Here is a 24,395-nt window from a genome sequence, read left to right as displayed (position 1 = left end):
CCGGCCTCCCACCGCCGCCCACGGCTGCGGCAGTCCTCGATGCAGGGGAGAAAAAAACGGGGCACGGAGGCGCCAGTCCAGCGCTCCCAGGCTGCGGCCGCTGCCGCCTCCTGAGCCAGACAGGGACAGAGCCTGGGGGCTGAGCTCTCAGGATGCCACCTCCGAGCCCTCCCTCGCTCTGCATCTCTCCAGGCAGGCGTCTCAAAGCTGTTTCTAACCCTGGTCTCCCCATTGCTTCTTAGTAGGTCCCTGTCGCCCTGTAACAGGTGCCCCAGCCGGCAGCCTGCTGCACCCCATCCAAGCCACAGACATGTTCATCCTCTTGCTGCCAGTGGAGCTGTCTCTTTCTGAGGAACCCTGCCATGCCCTGTGGGAACCTGCCCCCAGCACAAGACCTGCCACCTGCACTCCCCACATGCACACACCACTTGCAAGCACGTGGCTGCACAGCAATCGCCCTGCCTTGCATGGCTGCCTGGGACCCCCCCAGCCCTGCTCCTCCACCTGCAGAGTCAGTTTCCCAGTCTTGGTTCATCCCCAAGCCCTCCAGAAGAAGGGTGGCAGGGTGTGTGCATCTCACATCAGACCAACTGAGTCCCATCCCTCTATCCCAGTCACCCCAGGACCATTCTCCTTGGGTCTGGCACTATCCTCAGAGCAGCGAGCACTGACAGGGACTGGGAACCCAGTGCCAGGGTGCCCCAGGCAGCCACATGCTCTCCCCATAGCCTTCCATACAGAAAGAAAGAGAGAATTCTGGGAATTCAGAAGATTCTCTTTCTCCTTTTCCATGGCCAAATCATGAAGCCGCAGATGCTGCCAGAATCCACATGCTGCAGCTCCCACCTTCCTTTCAGATGAATGCCACGGCTCCAGCTGTTGCAAGCTGCACTGGGATGGTCATGTATCCCAGTTCAGCAGGGCCCCCTCCATCCCAGCCCTATGGATCTGTAAGTGCTTTAGTACATGCCTCTCATTTCAAGTCTCTCCTCCCAGAAGGAGGGGAGTAGGCAAAGCAAGACCTCTGCATATTCCACATGGCAAGGTAAACAGGTGCACATTGAACTTACCAAAGGAGAAGTCTCTTCCCACCTTCCTCTCCCCCTGCTTGTCTTGGTTTCTCTTGCTCCACCTGGTGTTGTTTCTTTGTCTCACTTTCAACTTCCCTAACCCCTCAGTTTACCCAGTCTCTTGTTCTTCTTTTTGCAGGTGCTTCTGCTGGTGTTCTGCTGGTCTTCTGGAGTCCTTATGGACACCCAGCTCCAACACCTGCCTCCAACCCAGCTCCATTCTGCCTGCTTGCAGTGTCTTCCCACACCTCCTGGGCTGGGCTCACTCACCTCTCCTGGTCTACTCTGCCTAGAGGTCTTTTTGAGGGTCCAAAAAAGCATGATAGAGCTGTTATATACCTGTCTTCCTTGTTACCTGCCTGGCTTGTGCCGTGGCTTGCCAGTCTCTACCTCGTGGCAGTCTATCTGAGACAGAAACACGAGATACTCACAAACAACAGGTTCTGTTCTCCACTTAAATTCCACCTGCTCCTCTTATACCTGAGCTATTCCCACGAGCGCTTGGCCTCAATTAAAAGGTTTTTTTTTTTCCTGTGATCTCTCCATAGTTTGGCCTTTCACAGCATCGATACTCACCTCCCATTCTTATGTTCTCTTACTGTCTCTTCCCGATGCCCCACAGCTGAGAGGACTGTTACTGCCTCATTACTGATCTTTGGTGAAGGAAGTGTAGTCATTTTGCTTTGGCAGCCAGAAATTATTCTGCAGACCGAGGTGCTCAGGACATCCAGAATCAAAGTCACAGTGGGCTGCTCAGCATGATCTTCTGTCCTCTGGAACTCTGTCTATCGATGGTGCATAAAGAGGCAGGAAGACTTAAGTTCCTATAACCGCTGCAACACTGCTCTGACTTCAAGCAAATCACTTAACCTCTTGCATGTCCCCAGGCTGCGAGTGCAAGATCCACACTGTGTCTCAGGAGCATGCTGAAGTTATCTAGTTAGGATTGCTAGGCTGTTTTGAACCACAAGGTGCTATATGCTAGAGGCTATTGTTTTGGGTTCCTTCCCCTTGGCAGGATCAAAATCTAAAGGCCAGAAGATCCTGGAGAAACTTTCACAGCTTGCCAAAAGAAAAGGAGTAACAAAATTTGCATCCATCCTCTGGACCACTTGCTTGGTTCCTGCTGACAGACATCAGTTCTGATGAATTCTGATGAAATTATTGATTTAAAAATGACAGAACTGCTAGTCTCCAAGCAACAATAGTCTGTCCACCCCTTCCCTTTCTGCCCTAATGGAAAAGTTTTGGTGCTCAGAGGGCTCACCTAGAAAATAGGAGACCTGGGATTCTCCTCAGCTTTGTCACCAGTGTGCTGCACAATTCCCTAAGCCCCAGTCCCCATTTCCCTGCCCCACCTGGGTTGCTGTGTCTGTAGCCTCAGATGTTCCTCTCCCCTCACCCTTCATTTACAGAGAGGGAGGTCCCAGCCCTTGTAAAGGGTGTTCAGTCACTGGGCCCATCAGGATGCAAGCACACCTTGCTAGATATTATTGCAGACATTTTGAAGTCCCATTCCCTTTCTCCATTCTGGCCCCATTTCTTAGATGCTTTTGAGTTCCAGATGCTTGAGAGCAGAGGGGAGCAGGGACAGCCCAGCTGCATTTTGCTGCAGCTGCTTGATCAACAATTTAATTGAGTGAAATTTTCATTGCTTAAAAAAAAAAAAAGCAGCTTGCAACCAGAGGATGAGAACTGCTCCCATCTTAATGCTGGAACCAGGTGCTCTGAGCACAGGATCCCCAGTTCAGCTGCACACATACACAGAGGAATATTCTGGAAGCCAAGCACATGCCCCCTTCAGCACGTACTTTGCTGAATCACGACCCTGATTACATCTTCTGCTTTGCCATTATTTTTTAAGTTGAACAACCATTTCCTTCAGCTGTTGGATGGAACTAGTTTCTACAATTCACCTCTCAGATGAGCTTTCAGCAGCAGGGCTGGTGCAGCGTTATAGGATCCCCCTCCCCAACTTTGGGATGATGTTTTCTGTCAGCTGGAAGTGCCCTGCTGCCAGTCAGCATTTTATACCTTCTAGCTGTTGGGAAAACACAGCGTGGGGTTTCACTCCTCAGTGTCTCTCCAGGAACTGACAATCCCACGGAGCTGAGCTAGAATCTCATTTCCCAGGTTAGGAGGTGCCCAGCGCGTGATGGCTACCCCTTCCCAAGAAGCAGGACGGGGGGATCACGGGCAGGCACTGCTAGCTGTCTCCTAGTAGTTCGAAGGAAAGGAGAACGGCTCAGAGACCAAAACTGAAGGGGGAACATCACCCAGGCGAAAAGGGGAGGAGGAGGAAGCGCAGAGGTGGTCTGCAAGGGAAGAGAGAGCGAAAGCGAAGACAGCTGGCGCGTTGCTGTCACCAAGTCCTTGCCAGGAGCGACCCACCGGCCGCTTCCAGCCCTGCGGCAGAAGCGCAGCAGCCGAGGCGGGCGCCCGGTGGGAGCGTCAGGCCGGCACGAAGCCCCTTCTCGCCGGGCATCCCCCGAGCAGGCCCCGACCACCGCCGCGCCCCGGATCCCCCCGGGGGCCGGGGCCACCGCGCCGGGCGGAGCGCGGCGGTGCCGGGAGCCCCCGGGCCCCGCGGGGCCGGTCCCGCGAGCGCGGCCGAGGGGCGCGGCGGCCCCGGGCGGGCAGGGCCCGGCCCCGGCTGCTGACCGGGCCCCGGGCCGTGCCGGCCGCGCTCGGCAGGGGGCAGCAGCGGAGCGGCCGCCCCCCGCCCGGCCCCGCCGCTCGCCATCGCCGCGGGACCCCCGGCTCGGCTCCGCCACCCGCAGAGTCGGCTTCCCGGCCGCCGTTCGCCCCCGACCCCCCCAGAACGGGGGTGTCAGCAGCTGGAGGTGGGCGGGAATCAAATCAGACCGACCGAGTCCCGTCCCTGTGTCCCGGTCACCCCAGGGCCGTTTTCCTTCGGTCGGGCGTTACCCACAGAGCCGCTGGCACCGGCAGCGACCGGGGGCCCGGTGCCGGGGTGCCCCAGCCAGCCCCGTGCTCTCCCCGCAGCGCTGCAGAGCCAACACCCAGCTCACCCCTTTCACAGACCCACCTTCCAGCCGTTGATGAGCTGCCCCAGCCCCGTGCTGCAGGTCCGAGAGACAAAACACCTTCTGAACCGCACAGCAGAGCTTTGCTGCCTGCTGGGCCCTGGGCTGGGATGTGAGACTCTCTTTAAAGCTGGGTGGTGGGAGGGACAGGGCAGGACACAACACTCATCTTTGATCTAGGCTTCATGCTGATCACCATTTTCTATTAAAAACAAAAAAAACAACCACCACTTTAAAGCTCCACCCAAGATTTTCTGTAGCCTCACACCTGTTCCCCTCCTTTTTCATCTCTGTCGAGGTTTTCTGCCTACACCAGCAGCATTTTCCTCACACCATCTTGGGAAGAGGTAGCATCAATTAGACACTACCCTGAGCTTTCATCAGCCCTAATGAGTGGCCAGGAACAACACTGGGATCACTGAAGCAGACTCTGGAACAGAGCAAGGAGAGGGGATTGCAGCAGCCCTGGGAGCATCCCTTGTGCATGCAGCAGAGCACCCACCACCAGCCTCACCTCCCACGGGAGGGCACCAGCAAGCCACAGGCCCACAGAAATGCTGCTAACCTCTCCAGCCACCTCCAGCCCTTTAACACCTCCTTCCCCTCCTGACCCAGGTGTTTCAGGTCAGGATCGGGCCCTCATCACTCTTTAACCCCCTCCTGGCCAGTGCACGCTCAGCAGTTCCCATCACATGCCAGCACAGTAAGGAAAAGGAAAGCAATGTATCGTTTGATAAATGAAACACCTTTATACCAGTAAAACAATGATAGTGCTAACCTTGCATAAGCCAGGACTCCCCCTGCATCAGCTCCTTCATCTCCTTCCCTGTGCTGCAGGTCCCAGTCTGCACATGCTGCCCAGGAGGCCGCAAGAGGTAATAAGTACCTGCAAGGTGTGTAAGGTCTCTTCCTAAAGCCTGAGCATGCCAGGTGTTATTACTGCAGAGCAGGTGTCAGCATCCCCCAAAATTATTTTTACATGCTCTTCAATTGCCTGTCACAGGAAGATGCCACAAGGAGACCTGAGCTCTCTGAAAAGAGGGGGAAAGGCACACAGATCAAAACACGCTGACAAATGCAGCCTGTGACAGCAATTGCTGGATTACAGTTTTTTAAACCTTATGTTCCGTATCTGGTTTGTCATGGCTGTTGTAGGTGGGCTCAGTGCACAATAAATCAGGATAACAAACCTACATTTACCGTGATCCTTTCATCACCTAGGATCCCAAAGAACATAATTTAATTGCACTCAACCTGCACATAGATTTCATAAATAAAGGAATGATGAATTAGCACGGCTGCTGCAGCATTCACACGAGTTACTAAGTCACAATCTCCTTGTGCAATCAATCTAGCCTCATGCTTCAGTGTTTTGTCATAAATTGAGGTCAGGAAGAAATGTTCTCCCTACCTGGAATGCAGCACTGCTAAACTAGCTGAGTACAGGAAGACACTTAAGGATGTAGTAATCTGTCTTCCCTGTGTGAATCTCAGAAATCGTTGCAAATATTCATTTGATGGAGCTCCCATGCAGTAGATGAGCACTGATCCTGAACAGGGGCAGGAGGAACGTGACATAGAGGAGAGATTATCTGCCTTGCATTAGGCAGGAGGAAAGCCTGGATGATCCCTTTGACCTTAAAATTGGTAACTCATTACTCCCTTTGTCCAGCAAGGGAAACAGAGAAGGAGAGAGGCGAGAGTCCTTGCCATGCCCATGACACACAGCGGGCCTGGTCTAGAAGCCCCTGCTGATCGATCGCTCTGTCAGGTTCAGTCTCTGTTTCATACACAGAGGGATTCAAATGATGCTTCTGGAAACTAATTGGCCCAGGAGCCTCCTCATGGTCAACGGGTCAGTGGATTCCCCCAGACCGTGTTATAGCTTCAAACTTACTGCTTATCTCCCACGAAATACCTCAGCAACACCACCCGGAGCTAAGCCCTTCTCCGGAGCTTGATGCTGTCCCAGTCCTGGCCCAGGAGCAGGCAATTTCAGGCATCCTTGCCATGTGCTTCCTCATCACGCCTCAGCTGCAAAATCCCCTTCCTGCTTCCTGCAAGGAGTGTGAACTGTTCCTTGCACTTCAGCTGGTAAAAAGGATGATAATTACCCCTAATCAGTCTGCAGCAAAAACACAGGCCACAGCAGAAGCTGGGGGGGGGGCAGCCACCATGAGGAATGCAACCCAATTATTCCAAGTCGCTGATAAAATGGGATCAAAGAGGGTGGAAATGTTTTAGCAGCTGTGAAAAGCCTGCCCGGACCAAGGCTCTTCCTTGGAAACGCCCTTTCTGCCCACAGGCCATCCCTGGCTGGGACCTGTGCACACCCACGGGACAGTTTCTCATTTTTCTTGGTATAGGCAGGAAATTTGGGATGAGGTTCATTTTTGCCTCTGAGGCCAAACAGCAAGACAGTTTCCCCAGGAAAAGAGCATAGCAATGTGGGGATACGGTGCAGAACAAGCGCTTTGTCTGCTGCCCGTGTGGGAGCCGAGCTGCTGGGGCTCTGCTGGGCGCAGAACCTCCTGGTTTCCTCTCTAAGCCGGGCAGACAGTGCTGTAGCGGGTACGGCGGGACCGACTGCAGGGACCGGCCTAGCTTCAGGCTTCAGAGACAGCTTCAAACTGTTGCTTGAGTAAGGTGTCAGTAACGAAATCGGGAGCCTGCCTTGTGTTTGCCGTCCAAATGCTGCACCCTTGTGCTGATTCCCAGGACAGTGATTAAGTCAGCAGCTGTGATGGAGGGGTTTTGCCTCTCTGGCCTGCCCGCACGCCTGGCAGGGCTGAGGAGGCTGTGGGTGACTGCGGGGGGCAGGATCAGATCAATGGCTCCACGTCTGTCCCTGACGGAGGCCAGCAGCAGACATTTCAAAGGAAGATGTGAGAAATACAACAATGGACGGGGGGGCGCATGCCAGGGGACACAGCTACACCCCCGTGGGACGCAGCCACCTGACCCCATGGCCACAGCACCGGTGTCACCACCGGTGTCGTAAGGACGTTCCCTACCCGGGCAGTCGGCCGCCCTCCTGGACGTGGCAGGGCCCGCAGGCCCTGTGCCCCCAGCCCCAGAGGTGGGCGAGGTGGCTGCTGGCTGCAGTGGGGCGGTGCTGCCATCCCCGCTGGTGGCATGGGGGACCCGTCCTCCATGGGGCAGACCCATGGCTCACTCCAGCGCCTCGCTGCAGCAGGGAGATTTCCATGGCTGATAACAGCAGCGGCAGGAGAGCTGAGAGGTGGCGAGGGAGAGGAGGAAACAGCTCGTATGCTAAAGAGAGACTGCAGAGACAGACGGCTTATAAATCACTCCTGGGCCTGCCAAGCCCTCGCCAGGCGTCTGGGAGATTGCGTTATGCTATCTGGAGAAAGTTTAATATAAAAAGCCAATAATCCCCGTGATAAAAGGGGTGATAAGGGACACCGTCGCCTCGGGTCCCACAGGAGCTGGCCTGGATGTGGCAGGGAGCCAGGGCCCGGCACCCATCCTCCCCGCCACCGCCACCGTGCCTGCCCCAGCACCTCTCACCTCCCCGGGCAGGGAGCCGGTGGGCTGGGCAGGGAGCTGGGGTGGCCAGGCAGGGAGCTGGGGCCCTGGCCCAGCCACGGCAGGTGGGTGGTGAAGGGATGGCCCGTGCTGTGGGTGCTGCACAGGCAGCCGGGTTCCCAGGCCCTCAGCTGTGAGATCTGCCTCCACGCGAGCCATGAGCGCCCACAGCAAACCAGGCCAACAGCACTCCTCCCTGCAGGCAGCCACGGTGCTGCAGCAGCGTCTGAGCGGCCGCATCGCAGCGGCTCCTGAGAGAGGGAAGGGGCAGGCGGGGGGCTCAGGCAGCTCAGCAAGGTGCGAGCCTGGTGCCGGGATGCCAGCCCCCTGCCAGCCTCTGCTCTGGCCCTCAGGGATGCTGCCGGGGCCCTGCAGGCCCCTGACATCCCTGCGGGCCCCTGACATCCCTGCAGGGGCCTGACCTGAGTCACAGGCAATGGGTCTGTGTGCGGCCCATCACAGCATCATGTGGAGAGGGGAGGAAGGGACCTCTGCTCTGGGAGAGCAGGGCTGCGTCACGGGATGTGCGGGAATGGCCCACAGGCAACCCACCCAAGGGATAGCACCCGAGACGATCCGTGAAAATGCCTCCCTTGTCCCAAGTGCCTCTCCTTGTGATGCAAGAGATGCTACCCCTTCCCACACACAGTCCCTGCTGATGTGTCTGCAAGAGCAAACTGTTGATGGCAGGGTGCAAGGAAAGAGAAACCTAAATGTAGTCCTGAGAGGCTGAAGCAAAGCACAGAATTAACCCCTGCAGCTTCAAAGCACTGGAAACCACGTGGTTCCACATTAGAGTCATCAGGGAAACATTGCACAAGGGTTTTGCTGCGGTACGCAAGCCGTCGAGGTCAGGGCTGCCGGCAAGCAGAAGCAGGCAGCTCCTCTGCCTAGCCCCAGCCAGAGCTGAGCTGCAGGACTGGGCGCAGCAGGAGCCAGCCCCGCTGCCTTGCTGCCAGCGAAGACAGGCTGGGAAAACAGGGAGGGTGGAAGGAGAGAAGCCTGTGAGCACCAGCAGCGTGGCATGGGCTAATAGCCTGCGAGCTGCCAACCACTGTACCTTATAAATGCCTCACAGATGTCTGAATATGGGGTGGCAGTGGGGGATGGCACTCTGCAAAGCCAGGCTTTACATCCTGGGGAGGGACTGGGATTTGTTAGCAGCTGGTGTATGGATGGCAGCTGAGGTTTAATGAGTTTGGTAGGTCTCAGTCCTGTTTCTACTGGAAAGAGTTCACAGCATTCAAACCACAACTGAGAAACGAAGGAGGAGCTGCTGGCTGAACCACGCCACCTCCAGCGAGGTCCTGTCCGCACTGCGCTGAGGCATGCAGTGCCCAGGGGAGCCCAAATTTCTCAGACTCATCCTGCAAAGCACTTGTGTATGTGGTCAGCTTTAGGTCTCGGGACTCAAGAGTGGTCCTGAGGCAGGGGGAAAGGAAAAAACATTCCTTGTCTCATGGCCTGGATTGCTGCTGTGTCTTTTTTATTTCTTCCTCTTTAATTCCAGGTAAAAGAGACAGTATTCTCAGGGTAAAAGCAGGATCTTAGAGCCTACATTTCCATTGCAATGACAGCATGACTTCCACCTTGTGTCCAGAGCTTCAGAGAAGAAAGTGTCTGTACAGCCTCTCTCCTTGAACCAGTGCTGGAGTGGTATATGATATCTGAATAATTTACAAAGGCTCTTCATTAAAGAGATTTATTTTTGGCAGCTTTGTTAGACTGCTCCTTTTGGGAACGAATAGGAAGTTGCTCTGGTCTCATTAGGACATCCCGGTACGAACCCTTCCTGCTGGGGCCGGGGACTGGGACAGCCTGTTGCTCCATTAGCAATGCTAAATATAAACTCCTGGTCCCCGGGTAACCAGGCTCCAGCGCCAGTGGCCAGGCAACCTGGCGAGCGAGGATGTCCCTAGACACACATGTCAGGGGAAGTGGGAGCGATGGCAGGATCTTCCCTCCAGCCTCTGCAGGCAGGAGACCAGCATGGAGGCACAGGAGAGGTCCAGTCCTGCACCGGCTCTGAGGAGAAGACCCCAGCCTGGAGACCCCTTTGCCAGCCTCCCACACCAAGTCCCTTTGCAGTGTCAGGCCCTCGACTGAGCTGTCAACGTCAGCAGCCAAGTCCCTGGCTGCCCTCTGTGGCCCCTCCAAAGGGTGGTCCGGCTCCCCTCGGAGCAGACACGCTCCCTGGAATCCCACTTGCAAGCTCAGCCCAACCCCGACCCAGCCCTGGGTGCAGCGACAGCCTGGCACGACCTTGCTCCTGGCCGAGGCGTGGGGGGCGTGGGGGGAATCAGCTGCAGCTTTCCAACATTGCCATAAACCAGCCTCGCAGCAGACAAACGGTTGTTCCTGGAGAGCTCCTACACACGCGCTCAGAGCTCCCTTCCTGCGCTGGAAAAACCCTAATTTCCTGAGCCAGGTCTGAGGTGGGCTGTGGGAATCCCCTCCTTTTACCAGGGTGTCTTTAAGGCAGGCTCCTCCGCACACTGTTTTGCTGCTGTGCCCAGAACATGTTTCCCCCTGCTGACCCTTGCAGGCCCACTGCTTGGGCAAGGTTATAGTTCCCCCTTCTTCAGATGCAGATACATTGCCCGGCTGGAGACAGGCCCATTAAAGAGTCATTTACTAGGCACAAGCGAGTTTGTGTTCCCCTGCATTGGGATTTGCCAAGATTATACCATAAATTAGTGTGTTTCCTGGAAGAAAGTAAGGAGAGAAAAAAAAAGATAAAATGGAACATTTTGTAGCCAACATAAAAGCCAATAAAGGAACATTTCATTTCCCGCTTGGAAGGGAGCTACTGCGAGTTGTTGCCAAGAGGGGGGAGGGCAGCACAGGGCAGCCTGAGCAGGGCTCCCAGGCTTTCACCGTGACCAAGGGAAGGCTTGAGATGCATGTTCCTGTTGCCCCCCACCGCCGGGGAGCTCGGCTGGGGCCCAAGCTGCCAGCGAGTCGGCAGTGCGGCTGCCCAGCCATTATTCCCCATCACGTGCCTCGGAGAGGCATCGCAAGCCCTTTCCGGAGGCTGGGGTCTGAGCTGGGGGGCTGCGTGGCAGAGCCATGGGGGGGCTGCGTGGCAGAGCCATGGGGGGGCTGCGTGGCAGAGCCGTGGGGGGCTGCGTGGCAGAGCCGTGGGGGGCTGCGTGGCAGAGCCAGGGAGGGTGCACGCTGCTGAGCCAAGAAAAGCTTCATACCAGCAGCCTGGCAAGAGTGCCTCTGCCTCGTCTTCTGGGAAGTTCAATCTACTCTTGTAATTATTATTGTTGTGTAAAGAAGTCCATTAACCACGGGAAGAGCCAAGTCCTGTTTGTGTCAAGGACAAATGCTCCGTGGCTTTGGCGGTACCATCATTAGGAATACCTTTTGTTTCAGGTTGCTACGTGGCAACTTTGCTGCTTTATCTCAACTGGAAAAAATTTCATACAAGTTAAAGAAGAAATTATAATATCTAGATGAGCTGGAAAAGGAGAGCAGAGATGCTGCCTGGCTTGGCAGGCAGACAGATATTCCTGAGCGTCTCACCAAAGTGTGTACATTGCTGTGCTCAGAGGCAGCCACCACTGGGTAAAGAACGTGCCTTTGGCCCCAGCTGCCCTCCTCGTCTTACCTGAGGGGACTGATAAGGCAAGACATCTGCTCTGGAGGTCTCATCTCAAAAGTCTGTCCTGCTCTACATCGTGATCAACCCCTGCAATATCCTGGATGGGAAGATATTAACAGAGAGCAACCGCTCTGCAGGCACAGCACACCAGATCATCCTTCATCACCTCTAACATGGGCAAAGGCTGTAAAACAGGAGAAACAACCTGCCGTGTATTTAGGGGCCATCTCTTCTTATGTGCATATACAACATGTTGCACAGGGCAGTTGACATTGTGGTTTAGGTCTTTAGCTGCTGCAGGAATACGCATAATCTGTTCTTCCAAATTAGCAGCAAACGTCAGCCTCCCAACCCACTTGTACGCTCAGAGTTTTTTAACTAACAGGAGTAGCTTCTTAGAACAACATGGGAGCCCTTCTGCAAACGACCTGGCAGTGACCTGGACTGGTCTCCTGCACACACCAATTACAAACTGCATCTCACTGCCCTAGTGCAAAGCCCACACTAGGGTGGCTCAGTTTCTTTACATATAAAAAGGGGACCAGGACGCTGACCAGCTTGGGGGAGAGTGTCTACCCTCTTTTCTAACCCTTATTCTGCAGGGACAAAAAGCCTGCCTGCACTATTAATAATCCTTGGCATGAAGCTGTCACAGTTTTCACTAATATGGAGATGTCGAAGTGAAAAAGCTACTGCACAATATGCAGGAGGTGTCACAATAACCCAGCTGCTGTATTGTTCTCTTTAAAAATAAATACCACAACAGCCCAGCCCGCATCGCTGGAGTCATGACGTGTAGGGTTTTATTTTTAATCAGAAAATGCACTGATTTTTAAAGATCGTCACAGAGCAGCATCTGAAATTGATGAAAGCTCCCTGGGCGCTCACACGTGCCAGCCGTATTCCTGCCTGTTATTCTCAGGCTGGCTTCCAAGGACCTGATCCTGCCTCGGCCCAGGCACATTTGTGTGTGTGGCTTGCAAGAGGTCCCATGGCAACAAGGTCCTTCCAGCAATAAAGTCTGTGGCTAAATTCCCCACCTCTCTGTTCTCTGTGGGGATGCAAGCGATCCCCCAGGACACAACCTGCAGGGTCTGCTCCTCAGGCAGCAGGTTTAGGACCAAAGTTTGCATCCAGAGCAGAATTTTCCATCATTTGGAGATGGGAGGTTTGTTTGGGGCCAGTTGCAGATGAATTCCCTTGCCTTTGCCTTCCCTCGTGCTCAGCAAAGGCAGGGTTGAAATAAAGCAAAACAGAATCCCTGTGTAAACAAATTCTGTTCTCCCGCTTGGGGAGGGATGTGAAAATGAGCCGCATCTGATGGCGTTCCCTGCATTGCCAGCACGGTTCAGACCCTGCGCTGTCACATCAGGTTTAACAACCTGTAAGAAACTGGAGTGGTGCCTTCGTTAAGGGCAGAGCTTCCCCTTCCCTCCAACACCGTGTACTAAAGATGCAGCGCTGGGAGTTACAGGAATCATCTTTACTGGGTAGGCCAAGGCTCTTCCAAGCCAGAGAGCTGCGAAAGGCGAGAAGCCTCATCACGCAGCGAGACCCGGCGCTGCCCGGAGACCCGGTGACCCGGCGCCAGGGCCTGCAGGCACCGAGGTCTGCCCTGCAAACCTCCACCGGACTCCGGCCCGGTGACCCGCTCCCGGGTAAACCCGGGGCCTCCGCACAGCGCGGCTGCGGCCGCTCGGCCGGCTGCGCCCCGGGCCCCGGGGGGCAGGGTCCGCACGGCCGGGGTCCCGCCTCGGCCCGGCGGCGAGGAGCGCCCGGCGAAAGGGGCGCGACACCCGACCGCCCGCAGCACCGGGAGAGCGCGGGGGTCCACGCAGCCCCGGCAGGAGCAACGGCCGGGCTAGGGGAGGAGCCGCCGGTGGGGAGCGGCCCGTCCGCCCCAGCCCCGCGCACCGGACCCGGCCCGGGCCCCCGCCCGGCCCCCGCGGCCCGGCCGAGCCTCGGCAGCTGCAGCGGGGCCGCCGCAGGCCGGGCCGGGCCGGTGCCCGCGGGCAGCGGCGCCGCGCGGCGGGGGCGGGACCGGCGGGGGCGGGGGCGGCCGTGGGCCCGCCCGGCCCGGGGAGGTGGCGGCGGCAGGTGGTGCCGAGCAGCCGCAGGACGGAGCCGGAGCCGCAGCCGCCATTAGACAATAGGCGCCGGCGGCGGGAGCGGCGCGGGGCGGGCGGCGCGGCCGGGCAGGGGCGGCCGCGGGGCCGGGGCGGCCGGGCCCGGCGCGGACAAAGGCAGCGGCGCGGGGAGCCGCGGCGAGCGCGGGAGCGGGCGGCGGCACCGGCACCGGGCCGCTCCGTGCGGGGGCCGAGCCGCAGCCTGACATGATGTTTCCACAAAGCCGGCACTCGGTACGGCGGGGTCGGGGCGGTGGCGAGGCCGCGGGGCGGGGCCGGGCTCCGGGGGACGGCGGGGGCCGCGGGCCGGCCCGGCGCGGGGACCGGGGTGACCGAGCGCCTCCCGCCGCCGGCAGCGAGGAGGCGACGGACTCCCTGCCCCGCAGCCCCGGCCGGGCCCCGCGCCGGTGGAGCCGCCCCGGCCGCTGCCGGTGCCGGGGGGGCGGCGGGGCCGGAGGCAGCGCCCGGGCGCCAGCGGCCCCGCGGGTGACCTTGGGCGCGTCCCGGGCCTGGCCGCGCCGGCCGCCGCGGTGACCCGCCGGCCCGCCTGCCCCCGGGCCCGGCCTGCCCGGGTGGGGGCTCAGCCTCCGGTGCGGGGAGGCCCGGCCCGGGGCGGCGGGACCGGGGCGGGCGGGGCGGGCCCGCTGCCAGCCCCCGGCGCCCAGCGCTGTCTCCTGTCGTTCAAGGGCTCCTCTCACCTGCCGCAGCAGCTGAAGTTCACGACCTCCGATTCCTGCGACCGCATCAAGGACGAGTTCCAGCTCCTGCAGGCCCAGTACCACAGGTACGTGCTCCTGCGCGCCGCCGGCCCGGTCCGCCCCGCGGCCTCCACTGCGCTGGCAGCGGCAGTGCGACGCACAGGCATCGCTCTGATTCTTCTGCTTTGTTGCTTCGCTGCGCGGACCGAACGGGGACGCCAAGGAGGGGACCCGGTCGTGTAGCTTGGGTCACCTTTGGCTAGAGCAGGACCTAAGGCAGGGGATGAGTCGCGTCCGCTTGGGAGCCCAGCGAGGAGAACATGCGCCTTCCCTCTCCAGCCAGTGTCTTTCCTCTGAGCGCTGCTCGGCCAGGACCATGCGCAGGCTTGCCAGGCCTCCCGCGTCTTGCTGGGAGTTTTCCTCGTTTCTTCTCGCTGGCTGCCGTTCCTGGACGGCGAATACTGCAGGGAGCACTTAAAACCAAAAGCTTCTGCTTTTCTGCGGATGTGTGTGGAAATACTTCTGCTGACCCGAAAGCTGGCTTGTGACGGTCTGTCATTTTGTGTGTGTGTGTGGCTGAAATAAACGTGAAGCTCTTGGGTTAAATCAACTGGGTGATGCCCTCTGCCATGGCCCGGCAGGCTGCGAGGTGCCAGTTGTGGCGCGTGCCTCGGTGCTATGCAGCTGCGACCTCCCCATCTGCCTTCCACCGGGCAGCCAGGTCACAGGTTTGCGGTGGTGGTGTTCTGGCAGGAACAGGCAGAAAAACTGCTGGGAAACAGCTGTTTCCTGTTGTCCCTGTGTCTCTGGGCAGTGCCAGCGAGGGAGTAGGGGAGCCCAAGAAACATGCCCGCTGGAAGGGAGGCTATCCACTGGCTCTGCTCCACCCCCTTGGACTTAATCTGCTTGAGAAGAAACAGGTTTTGTGTAGGTGAAGCTGTTTCTTGTTTGAAACATAAAACCGCAGCACATGCCAGCTGCAGTTGCTTGGCTGGTGAGTTGGAGTCTCATAAAACACTGGGAGCAGCAGCACTTTCTCTGAAAGGTGTGAAAAACCTAGGGGAGAGAAAAAAACCTTTCTTCTGGAGGGATGTGCTGCACTTGGGCCTCCTCCCCAGCATCCAGAAATGGATCTGGCTTTGGTTTTGAAGTTGTATTGGATCATCTCTTGAGTGCTGCAGACAGGCCTGTGCTAGAAGCAGCCCCCAGCTGCTGGCAATCAGCTGAGAACAGGTAAACCCCTCCCTGGGCAGCCACCTCTGCTTCTGCCCAGCTTTCTGCTTCCTGCCGAAAGGATTGCCACGGCAAGGCTTGCCTGGGGGAGGTCGGTGTCCAGCTGGTGGGTAGCCTTGTGCTGCTTCTGAACGTGTGTTGGTGGGACTCCGGCTGGGAAGGTGGGAGCAGGCTCTGTTGCGGTCGCCGCTGTGCCAGCATGGCGCGACCCAGCTCCAGCCACCCCTTGGAGTCTGGACGGCAGTGTCCAAGGAGCCAGCCTGGCCAGAATGGGGCCGTGCAGGAAGCAGCTGCTCCATGGCAATCAACTCTCTCACCTCCTGTTTGTGGTTTTCTTACTGTTTTCTGGCTTTTCAGCTTGAAGTTGGAATGTGACAAACTAGCCAGTGAGAAATCGGAGATGCAGCGTCACTACGTCATGGTAAGCACCGGCCCTGGCAGCGTGTGGGTGGCGCGGCCGGGGACCAGCGTGAGCAGGTGCCTGTGCCTGGGTTTTGCCTGGCAGGGAGCTTTCGCCCTGTGGAGCAGCAGGTCTCTAGGCAGGGCTGGCGTTGGCTTTTCTGAGAGCGGGGCTTTTTTATACCTGTGTTGTCTGCATGCAGTGGGTTGTTGGAAAGCGGGGAAGCGGCAGAGAATTGTTGGACATAGAGAACTGATGGGCCCAGTGGCTGCCTGCTTGATGGGTGGTGATGGAGTCCTCGGCCTTGCCAGGCTGCTTGACCTTACTCCATGTGCCCTGGGGGAAGCGACAGCCCTTACGCACCCGAGAAGGAGCTGCAGGGTGCTGGTGTGCAGGTGTCTGGGGACTCCGGGAGAGTCATGGACAGTGAAAAACAAAGCAGTGCTCTGAGAAGTCGTGAAGCTGGGAAACCCCACGAGCCTGGTGGGAGCTGGAAGCAGAAACCAGCTGCTGTGCGAGAGTGAAACCCTCTGTGCTTTCTCGTGACCCCGGCAGCCTTGCGGAGCCGTGGTGTTAAGTGCTAGCACGCCTCACCAGTCCGTGTGTCCCAGCACGAAGTGTGCAAATCCCAGGGCAGTGCCTGGTAAGGGCATGAGATGTGGTGCTACACACGGGCAGCAGGCTTAGCCATAACTCTCTGAAGAGAAATCCCTCAGGAAACAGACATGTTCCTGTAGGCAGGGTGACGGTTTGCCTGCCAGGCAATGCCTCTGTCTTGCCATGCGTGGAAGAGCCCTTCTAGGAGAGGGAAGGGATGCCAGGGAAGGCTGTTGTCTGTTTCTTTCCTATCAAGGAGTTAACAGGAGGTTGTGATACTGTCCGTAAAGATGAGCTGGTGCCTGCTTGCCAGCTGCTGCACCTGTCCTGGAACGAAGAGATAAGATGCAGAAATTAATACAGCAGCTCTTCAGAGGAGAGTTAGGACTTTAAAGCCAGAAATAAGGGAGCTGGCCCCTTCACCCTCCTGTATGTGTGTCCAGACTCCGAGGCTGTGGGGAGCAAGGCGTGCTTGGGGCTGGGGCCAAGGAGGAGAGGTCACGGCTTTCCTTGTACATTAATGGGGACACCTCACTGATAAATTATTGCTTCCTGGGCCTTGCAGCCTGCAGAGACTCTTATCTCCAGGTGTGGCTGAGATGTATTTTTTACCCCCTTAATGCTGACAGTCACCAGAATTGATTCAGGTTACCATCAGCAGGTCCGTGGCAGAGGGGAAGGGCTATTGCTCATTGTGCAGCACTCGAGGCTTTGCAGGCGCAGCAGCTCCTGCCTCGTCTGCGTGGCTGAGCTGGAGTTGCACAGAGCTGCTGTCGGTCCCCACCACAGCGAGTCACGGGAAGTGAAGAGGAGGGTTTTTGTGAATGTGCAAAGCTGCTACAGCTGCTCTGATTTTTTAATAAGTCACAATTAGCAGCTTGGGGGTCGGGCTTCTGCTTCCTGCTCAGTCTTCAGAATGCAAAGAAGCCTCGAGAGCCAGCAGCAGCGTTAGAGCAGGCTGAGGTCGTGGCGATACCAAGCTGGGCGCTTCTCAGGCTTGTGGTGTCGGTACCAAAACGCCAGTGGTCTCCTTGAATTAAATGAGCGCAGATGTGGATTTTTCTTTCCCTTTGGAAGAATAAGGATTGCAGCCTGCAAGCTGAGGGAGGAGATTTCTAAACCCTCAAACGTCAGCCTTAAAACAGCTTCTTCCAGGGGTCAGGAATTAGCTTTTCCTGCCAATAGATTGCTCTGTAGCTGCCTGTTGCTGCTGTGCAGGGGTTTTCTGGGTGGGTTTTTTGTGTGGTGTGGTCTTTTTTTCCACGCAGCTTCTTCCCAAACAGCTGGAGCTGTGTGCAGCTGGATGCGTTACTTGCCAGATGAAGCCCAGTTGTGATCTCTCCCATTTGCTGCTGAAGCAGCCACGTGGGCTTTAGGATATTGTCCAGACAAAGCTCATAGAGTCAGGCTGCCTCTCTTTTGGCCATGGATGTGGAAGTCTGTGGAGCCCTGAGCCTTCTTCCAGGTTTGAAGCAGCATCGCTCACTCTAGCCTTGATGCAGGCTGCTGAAAGGTGTCTGTGAAGGGTGTTGCGTGGGGCCTGGGCAGCGAGTTCCCGTGTCTCCATCTGCAGCAGTGTGAGGCTGGAGCAAGGTGGGCAGGGAGCACATGGGCTCGGTGCTTCTGCCTTAGACTTAGAGAGGGTCTCTGTGTTTGCCTCCTGCTGTCTTTGTTTCCTAGGGCCAGCCTCTTTTCTCCTTCCACGCTTGCCCAGCCTTTGTAGAAGACTTTGCTAGGAAAGCAGTCGTAGTTCCCAGCGCTGCTGTCTGGAGCCTCTTCACCTGGTGCAGACTTGACTTACAATTTTTTTTGTTCTCTTCTCCCCCGCTCTACAGTACTACGAGATGTCCTACGGGCTGAATATTGAAATGCACAAACAGGTAGGGGGAAGGCATTTCCGAGTGCTCTAATTCCTGGGGAGGGTGGGTTGTCTGCTGCGCTTTGTCCTCTGTCACTTCGGTGATATTTCAGGAACTAGAAATGCCATGAGCCTGTAAAATGTCAGGGCTGCCTTCGAAATGCAGGGACCCCCCCACCTCCCAGCATCGCAGTGCCGGACTGAAGGCTCCCACCCCTGTAATTCTGTACATCCCCACCTGGGTCTGTAATGTGTTTCCTCTCTGGTTGCTCCCAATTCGTTAAATGAGTATCAGAGACCCAGGGAGGGAAGAGAATATGGAAACCTTACTCTTTGCAGTCGGCAGTGTTGATTCATTTAACTCTGTAGGAAGGGGCCTTGGGGGCGAGGTGACCCCCGTGGCACCAGGACGCTGCCAGGATCTTTCCAAGGGGAGTGTGTTTTCTTAGGGCTGTCTGGGGACTCGAGCCCTGCCTGGGTAGGGTGAAGGTGGTGCTGAGGGTGGCCAGTCCCCAGCTGCCTGATGCCTTTCCTCTGTGTTCTTCTGCCTTCTAGGCTGAAATCGTCAAGAGGCTAAATGGGATTTGTGCGCAGGTTCTGCCCTACCTTTCGCAAGAGGTGAGTCCCCGGCTCGGCCTTGGCTCTGGCTCTGGCTCGGGGGCATGTTGGCAGGGGGGAGCGGAGGCCCCTGTCCTGCCACGGCCCTCCCACACGGGCAGCTCACCCCTAGTCTGGGAAACCTCGCCGCTTGCTCTCAGCTCCAGCGCGGGGACGAGCCCTTCGAGACACGTTTGGCCTGGAGGCCTTCAAGCAGCCCCCCGGCGCTGTGCGGTGGCTGAGGTGCCCGTCCGTCCCCTTTGTTGGTGGCTGCGGACAAAGATGGGCTCTGTTCTCTCCTGCCCGTGACTCCTGAGTCATCGGCTGCTTCTGCACGGGCAGTGGGAGCTTCGGGCGGCTAACTAGGGGAGGGGGGCGTTTAAAAACATACCTCCATATGGCTCCTCCTTGAGATCTGGTTCCTCTGCCTCATTAATTAATGCAGCTGATAGGCTCCTCCCACTCCCCTGAGAAATTAATTGGGAGGGCTTGCGAGTTGCTGCCCAAGGCAGGAGGAGGATGAAGCACCTCTAGTGCTGTATCTGTCCATCTCCCCACACAGCCCTGCAGAGGCTAAACTCCACGGCTGTTCTCGTGGCTGTTTGTTTGGTCAGGGCTCGCTGTGGGATGGGGGCTGTTTCTTGGTCTGGGTTAGCAGTGGAGCTGGGGGACAGGCTTTTTTCCCACCCACCTGTTCTTGGCAAAGACAAAGTGGCTTGCTGATCAGATCAGAGCTGCCTAATAACTAAGCCACAACTAAACCTTTTGCATCTTAATGCAACCCCTTCCGCCTCCCCAACTCTGTCCTGCTGCCAAGATGGAAAGAAAAATCCGCTTGCTGGAGTGCAAGGGACAGGCCTGGTGTTCAGAGACCTTGTGCTCCAAGAGGAGCAGGTACCGTTGTCCTTTATTTTTAAAGTACGTGATACAGCTGTTTTTCCCTGCCTGTGTGTGGAGCAGCCGTGCTGGGCTCTTCCACGGCAGCATCTTCCAGCTGCTGCAGCTGGGACCCAGGATGTGTCCCAAGGAGTGGGGAGCTTCCCAAGAGCTTCTGATTTTAGGGCTTGTTTTGTTTGTTAGGGGGTCTCACTTGGTGTCAGGTCTGGGTAGGAGGGGGGAGGCAGGGTGAGAGGCATTGACCACCTTAGAGCTCTTCTGGACGAGGATCGCTGAGCCTGTGCAGAGCAGGACAAGGACAGGAGTGAGAGGGGACCTGCTTAACCCTGCGGTAAGGAACTGGAATGAGACAAGCGTGCCTCCTTCCCTGCTCCTCGCTGCCGTGGGCCTCAGTGCTGTGAGGTCCTTGTCACAAACGAAGTGCACGCAGGTGTCTCCAGCTGTGGGGTTAATCAGCGTGCCTCTGTGCCCTGACGTCTCGCTGCTAGCAGCTGAAGTAACGTACGTGTGTGTGTGTGTCAGACCTAGCAGGGCCAGGTCCCGGTTCTCCTTCCCTGCGATACTAGAAATGACCCTGAATTCCTCTGTTCTCTCCACACCAGCATCAGCAGCAAGTCCTGGGAGCCATTGAACGAGCCAAGCAGGTTACGGCGCCAGAACTGAACTCCATCATCCGTGTACGTGATGCATGTTTAGTTTGGGTTCGGAGGGACGGGAATCTGTGCCTTTGGCCTTTGAGACAGAGCTGGGCCGGGGAGTCGTGACCTCGGGACGTGCCCCGTGTGCTGGGAGCAGGCTGCTCCGTGTGCAGTGCTGCAGCCCTGCTGCGATGAGGCGGCAGGTGCCGGGCTGGTCTTACCGGCCTTGGGCTGGGGTTGTCCAGACTTGCTGTGGTGTGGGCACGGGTGTGCAGGGGAGCACGGATTCCTGCTCCGTCCCAGCAGGGTGCAAGGAGAGGCGCTTTGGTTTTGAGCAGGAACCACAGCAGCTCCTTGACATGAAAACACCATCTGTTCTTGGTCAAGGTCGGGAGGGCTTTAACCACATCCTTGGAGCATGCCAGAGTCTGAGGCCAGATGTCCTGTGGGCTGTGTGTCATGCTGGGGACACGCTACTGAGTCTTCTTTTGGGGCTGTCACAGACCAAGGACTCTAGAATCTTTTTTTTGCCTCCCTCCTGCCATCCCCCAAGGCTCTGGTGCTCTTCAGGACCCTGAGGTCCCTGGTTTAAGCTTGGCTGCTGGCGCAGTTTGTCTGGGCAGCCCAGGCCCTTGGGTTGGGGTCCAAGTGCACTCAAAATGACAATATCCCTCTCCTGTCTTCCTGTCTGTCCATCGTTCTCTACAGCAGCAGCTTCAAGCTCACCAGCTGTCGCAGCTCCAAGCCCTCGCTCTGCCTCTGACTCCGCTCCCCGTGGGCCTCCAGCCCCCATCCCTCCCCGCGGTCAGCGCCGGCACTGGGCTCCTCTCGCTCTCGGCCTTGGGCTCCCAGGCTCACCTCTCCAAGGAGGACAAGAACGGCCATGACGGGGACGCCCACCAAGATGACGACGGGGAGAAATCTGATTAGAGTGAACGGGGGGCCGGGGGGAAGGGGCTGTCTGGGGGGTGGGAGGGGTTGTTAATGCAAGATGCAGTATCTCTAGTTGCTGCGCAGCAGAATCGCGAGGGCTTGTGTTTGGTGGCAGCTTGCCAGGCCTGTTCCCGCAGGCAGCAGTGCCTGGGGGATGCCCCTGCCGCCATCCCAGGACGGGCTGCTCCGCAGCAATGCAAGCGCCGTAGCAGTAACCGTGTGGCCGATCGTGCTCTCCCTGTGCCCAGCCTGGCTTCCCCGTCCCTGCTCCTGCTCCATCGCAGAGCCGAGCCAGAGCCTGGCTTGGGCTGCTCTGGGGCCGCTTGCCCCCCAGCTGTCCCAGCTCCTCGGTGCTGCGTGGCTCCCCTCTGCCCGCCGCTCCCCCCTTGGTATTTAAAGATGCCCCTTGTGGTTTCTGCACAACTCCCTGCTGGGATCCCTGCCCCAAAACCATCTCCTCCCTCCCCAAGCGCTCTTGATCTCGTTGCATCTCCCTGGCCCCGTCCTCCCTGCGCCCCTCCTGCACTAATACCAGGCCGGCACCTTGCTGTTCTGCATGTACCTGTTCTTAGCCAGTCCCGCGGCGCTGCAGCTGTACGAGGTGCTCCGGCCGCCGGGGTTTCTCCTCGGCTGCTCCTTGGCCTCGGGCTGGAGGGGGAGCCTCCGCCACCCGCTCCCCTTCGGCATAGCACCCGGCTTGCGGGCGCTCGGGCGGCTGGGCAGAGGGGCAGGCAGACCGAGAGCCTCTCCTGGTCCTCCCCATCCCTGCGCCTCTGCCCCCATGTAGAGGATACAGCAGCTTTCTCTGTTCTTATCTCCGTGCGCTAGCGTGTCTTTTAAAAAAACAAAAATGGAACAAAAAAAAGAAAAATAATAATCTGGTGTTTGTATATAGTCCTTTAGAAAGATCTTGTTTTGCTTTTTGTGTTTAATCACTTGACCTATAATAAGAGGAACTGAAAATGCTGTATCAAGGACGTACAAGCTGTGCCTTTCAAATAAAGAAATAAGAAGGTTGGTTAAAATCATGACTTGCTGCCTGCTTTCTTGCTGCCTTTGGAATGACTTTAAAATACTTCCCTCCCTCTCCTGCCCCCCTAGACAGGGGAGTCCGTGGGGGAGAACAGGTAGCTTTGCTGGCCAACCTTGGACTCTGCCTCGGTTTCCCCATGTGCTGCCACAGCTCCCAGCGGGCTGTTCGGAGGCGTTTGGAAGAGCTGGTGAGCGTGTCCCAGGCCAGTCCCTGCCTTACCTGGTGCGATGTGCTGCCCTTCCTGGCGGGCCCCCTCGGTCTGGGGGTTCCTCTGTGAGCCAGGAGGAGGGGGTTAACGTTGACACCTCTGGTTCTGGCTTCTCTCCTGCTCTTGTCTCTACAGCTGCTGGCAGAACAAGGACCATCTTCGTGGCCTGCATCCCGCTCCGGGACACCATCCCTCCCACGGGCATCCCTGCAGAGCCGCGTGGAGCTTTGGCTGGCGTCTGCTGCAGCTGGGGCAAGGAGGATGCCTGGGCAAAGCCAAAACGAAATGGAGAGCAAGGCAAAAGTGGGCAGTGGCCAAAGGGTCCTGGGAACTCTTGGGATGAAAAGCAAGTAGGGCTGGAGCGAAGTGCTACTGAGAGCTACCACCGGCTCTCCGCTGGAGCAGGAGCGGCGTGGTTTGGCACCGCATGGGAACGGTCCCTGTGGGCTCCCACAGGTCTGCTCTGCACCTGCATAATTAATTTTTCCTGTGGGTGCAGAGGATAAGCCGCTTCTGTGGCTCTCGGCCCCTCTGGAAAATCTGGCCTGCATTGCCCTGGGGCTGAGATTGCTGTAATGGAATTGGCTCTCAATAATTAGAGCTGTCCTCTGGCTTCAGAGCCTGCTCTGCCCTGATAACATCTTCCCCTTGTATCTTTCAGGCCAGCTGGAGTGGGAAAACTTCCTTCCTCTGGGAAGGAAGCCGTGTTGGGGGGGGTCTCGGTGCCCTCAGCTGCCCACCGGGGTCAGAGGACTGGTGGTGCAGACAGGGGCCATGGCGAAAGCCAGAAGGGGAGCGGCGGCCACGGTGCCTCTGTCCTGCCGACACCAGGCAAAGATGGGGCCGAACGCCCAAGCGTGGGATTTGGTGGGATTTGCTGAATGGGCTCAGGCCTGGGACTGGGTCTGGCTCCAGAGTGGTGGCACTTCGGGCTGGGGCCGTGTCTGCTGCAGCGGGTCCAGGGTGGGAGAGGCTTGAGGAAAAGTGCACGGTGCCGCACGACCATCCGCCGGGGCTGCTCCGAGGGCTGCGCTGATGCTGAGCAAGCGGGTTTCTGATGTGAAAAGCCAACACAGCTTCGGGCCAGGGGCTGCTGCGGTGCGACAGTTGCTAAAACCATCTCTGCTCTGTAAGTGCTGCTGAAAACCCCGCTGGGAGCGCACTGGCTGTGGGGAGGGCTGGAGCTTTTCAAGCGCTTTCACCTCGAGGTCACTGGTTCAAGCTCAGCCTGGGGGTAAGGGAGCACCGTAAGTGGATGTTATTCCTGTTGGATGTGCAAGGGAGGAGGATTTAGCAGAAATTGGTCTGGGGTGTTTTCAGGCTGTCGATTTCAGAGGAACAGACGTCCCTGTTGTTAGAGCTAATTAGCAGCCTCAGTTGGGTGGGCAAGGGCCCGAACAGCCCACAAGGCTGCTGGCTGAGCATCCTCGGCTGCCAGCAGGCTGGGGCCGGGCAGCCACCCCTGACTGGGCTGCGGATATCTCCTTGCTCCCTGCGGGAAACTAAACCATTGTAAAGTTTAAAGGCAGAGCTTTTGGGCTCTCCAACCCTGCACCTCCCAGCAGCTGCTGAGCAGCACCTCGTGCTCCACTTCTGCTTCCCCAGTGACCTGTTCCTGAAGCGTGCTGGCTGTGCACCTGAAGCATTTCTCTGGGTGGCAGGAGGCACCCTGATATCCCGTCCCACGGACAAGCAGTGCTGCAGTGCCCCATGCTTCAAGCCTGGCTGTTTGCAACCACTGGATTTGCTTCTGGATCTCCAAAATGAGTCATTTCATAGGACACCTTACCAGATTTGGGCTCAAATCTAAATGCATATCAAAACCTGCAAATCTAACCCATACCAGCAGCAAAAAAAGGGTTAAAAGCACCTCCCTCATGACTCTCCCGGTAGGTGCAGAC

The 24,395-nt window shown here is 57.6% G+C and overlaps 1 protein-coding gene across 2 annotated transcripts; it reads left to right on the top strand.

Moving 5' to 3' along the window:
• The first annotated feature begins 13,503 nt into the window (after positions 1-13,503).
• On the top strand, positions 13,504-22,278 carry TLE5 (TLE family member 5, transcriptional modulator). 2 transcript variants are annotated; one of them, XM_068420651.1, is made up of 7 exons: positions 13,504-13,636; positions 14,089-14,186; positions 15,691-15,754; positions 18,166-18,210; positions 18,744-18,806; positions 20,285-20,359; positions 21,032-22,278. In XM_068420651.1, the coding sequence occupies exons 1-7, from the start codon at positions 13,610-13,612 to the stop codon at positions 21,248-21,250; spliced, it is 591 nt and encodes a 196-aa protein (XP_068276752.1). In that variant the 5' UTR covers positions 13,504-13,609; the 3' UTR covers positions 21,251-22,278. The 2 variants fall into 2 exon arrangements, with proteins under 2 accessions (XP_068276752.1, XP_068276751.1); XM_068420650.1 differs by having other exon boundaries at positions 13,505-13,636; positions 21,029-22,278.
• The last annotated feature ends 2,117 nt before the right edge of the window (positions 22,279-24,395 follow it).

The sequence above is a fragment of the Nyctibius grandis genome, chromosome 31 (assembly GCF_013368605.1).
Source record: "Nyctibius grandis isolate bNycGra1 chromosome 31, bNycGra1.pri, whole genome shotgun sequence".
Classification (NCBI taxonomy): domain Eukaryota; kingdom Metazoa; phylum Chordata; class Aves; order Nyctibiiformes; family Nyctibiidae; genus Nyctibius; species Nyctibius grandis.
This window is presented reverse-complemented; position numbering and strand designations above follow the sequence as displayed.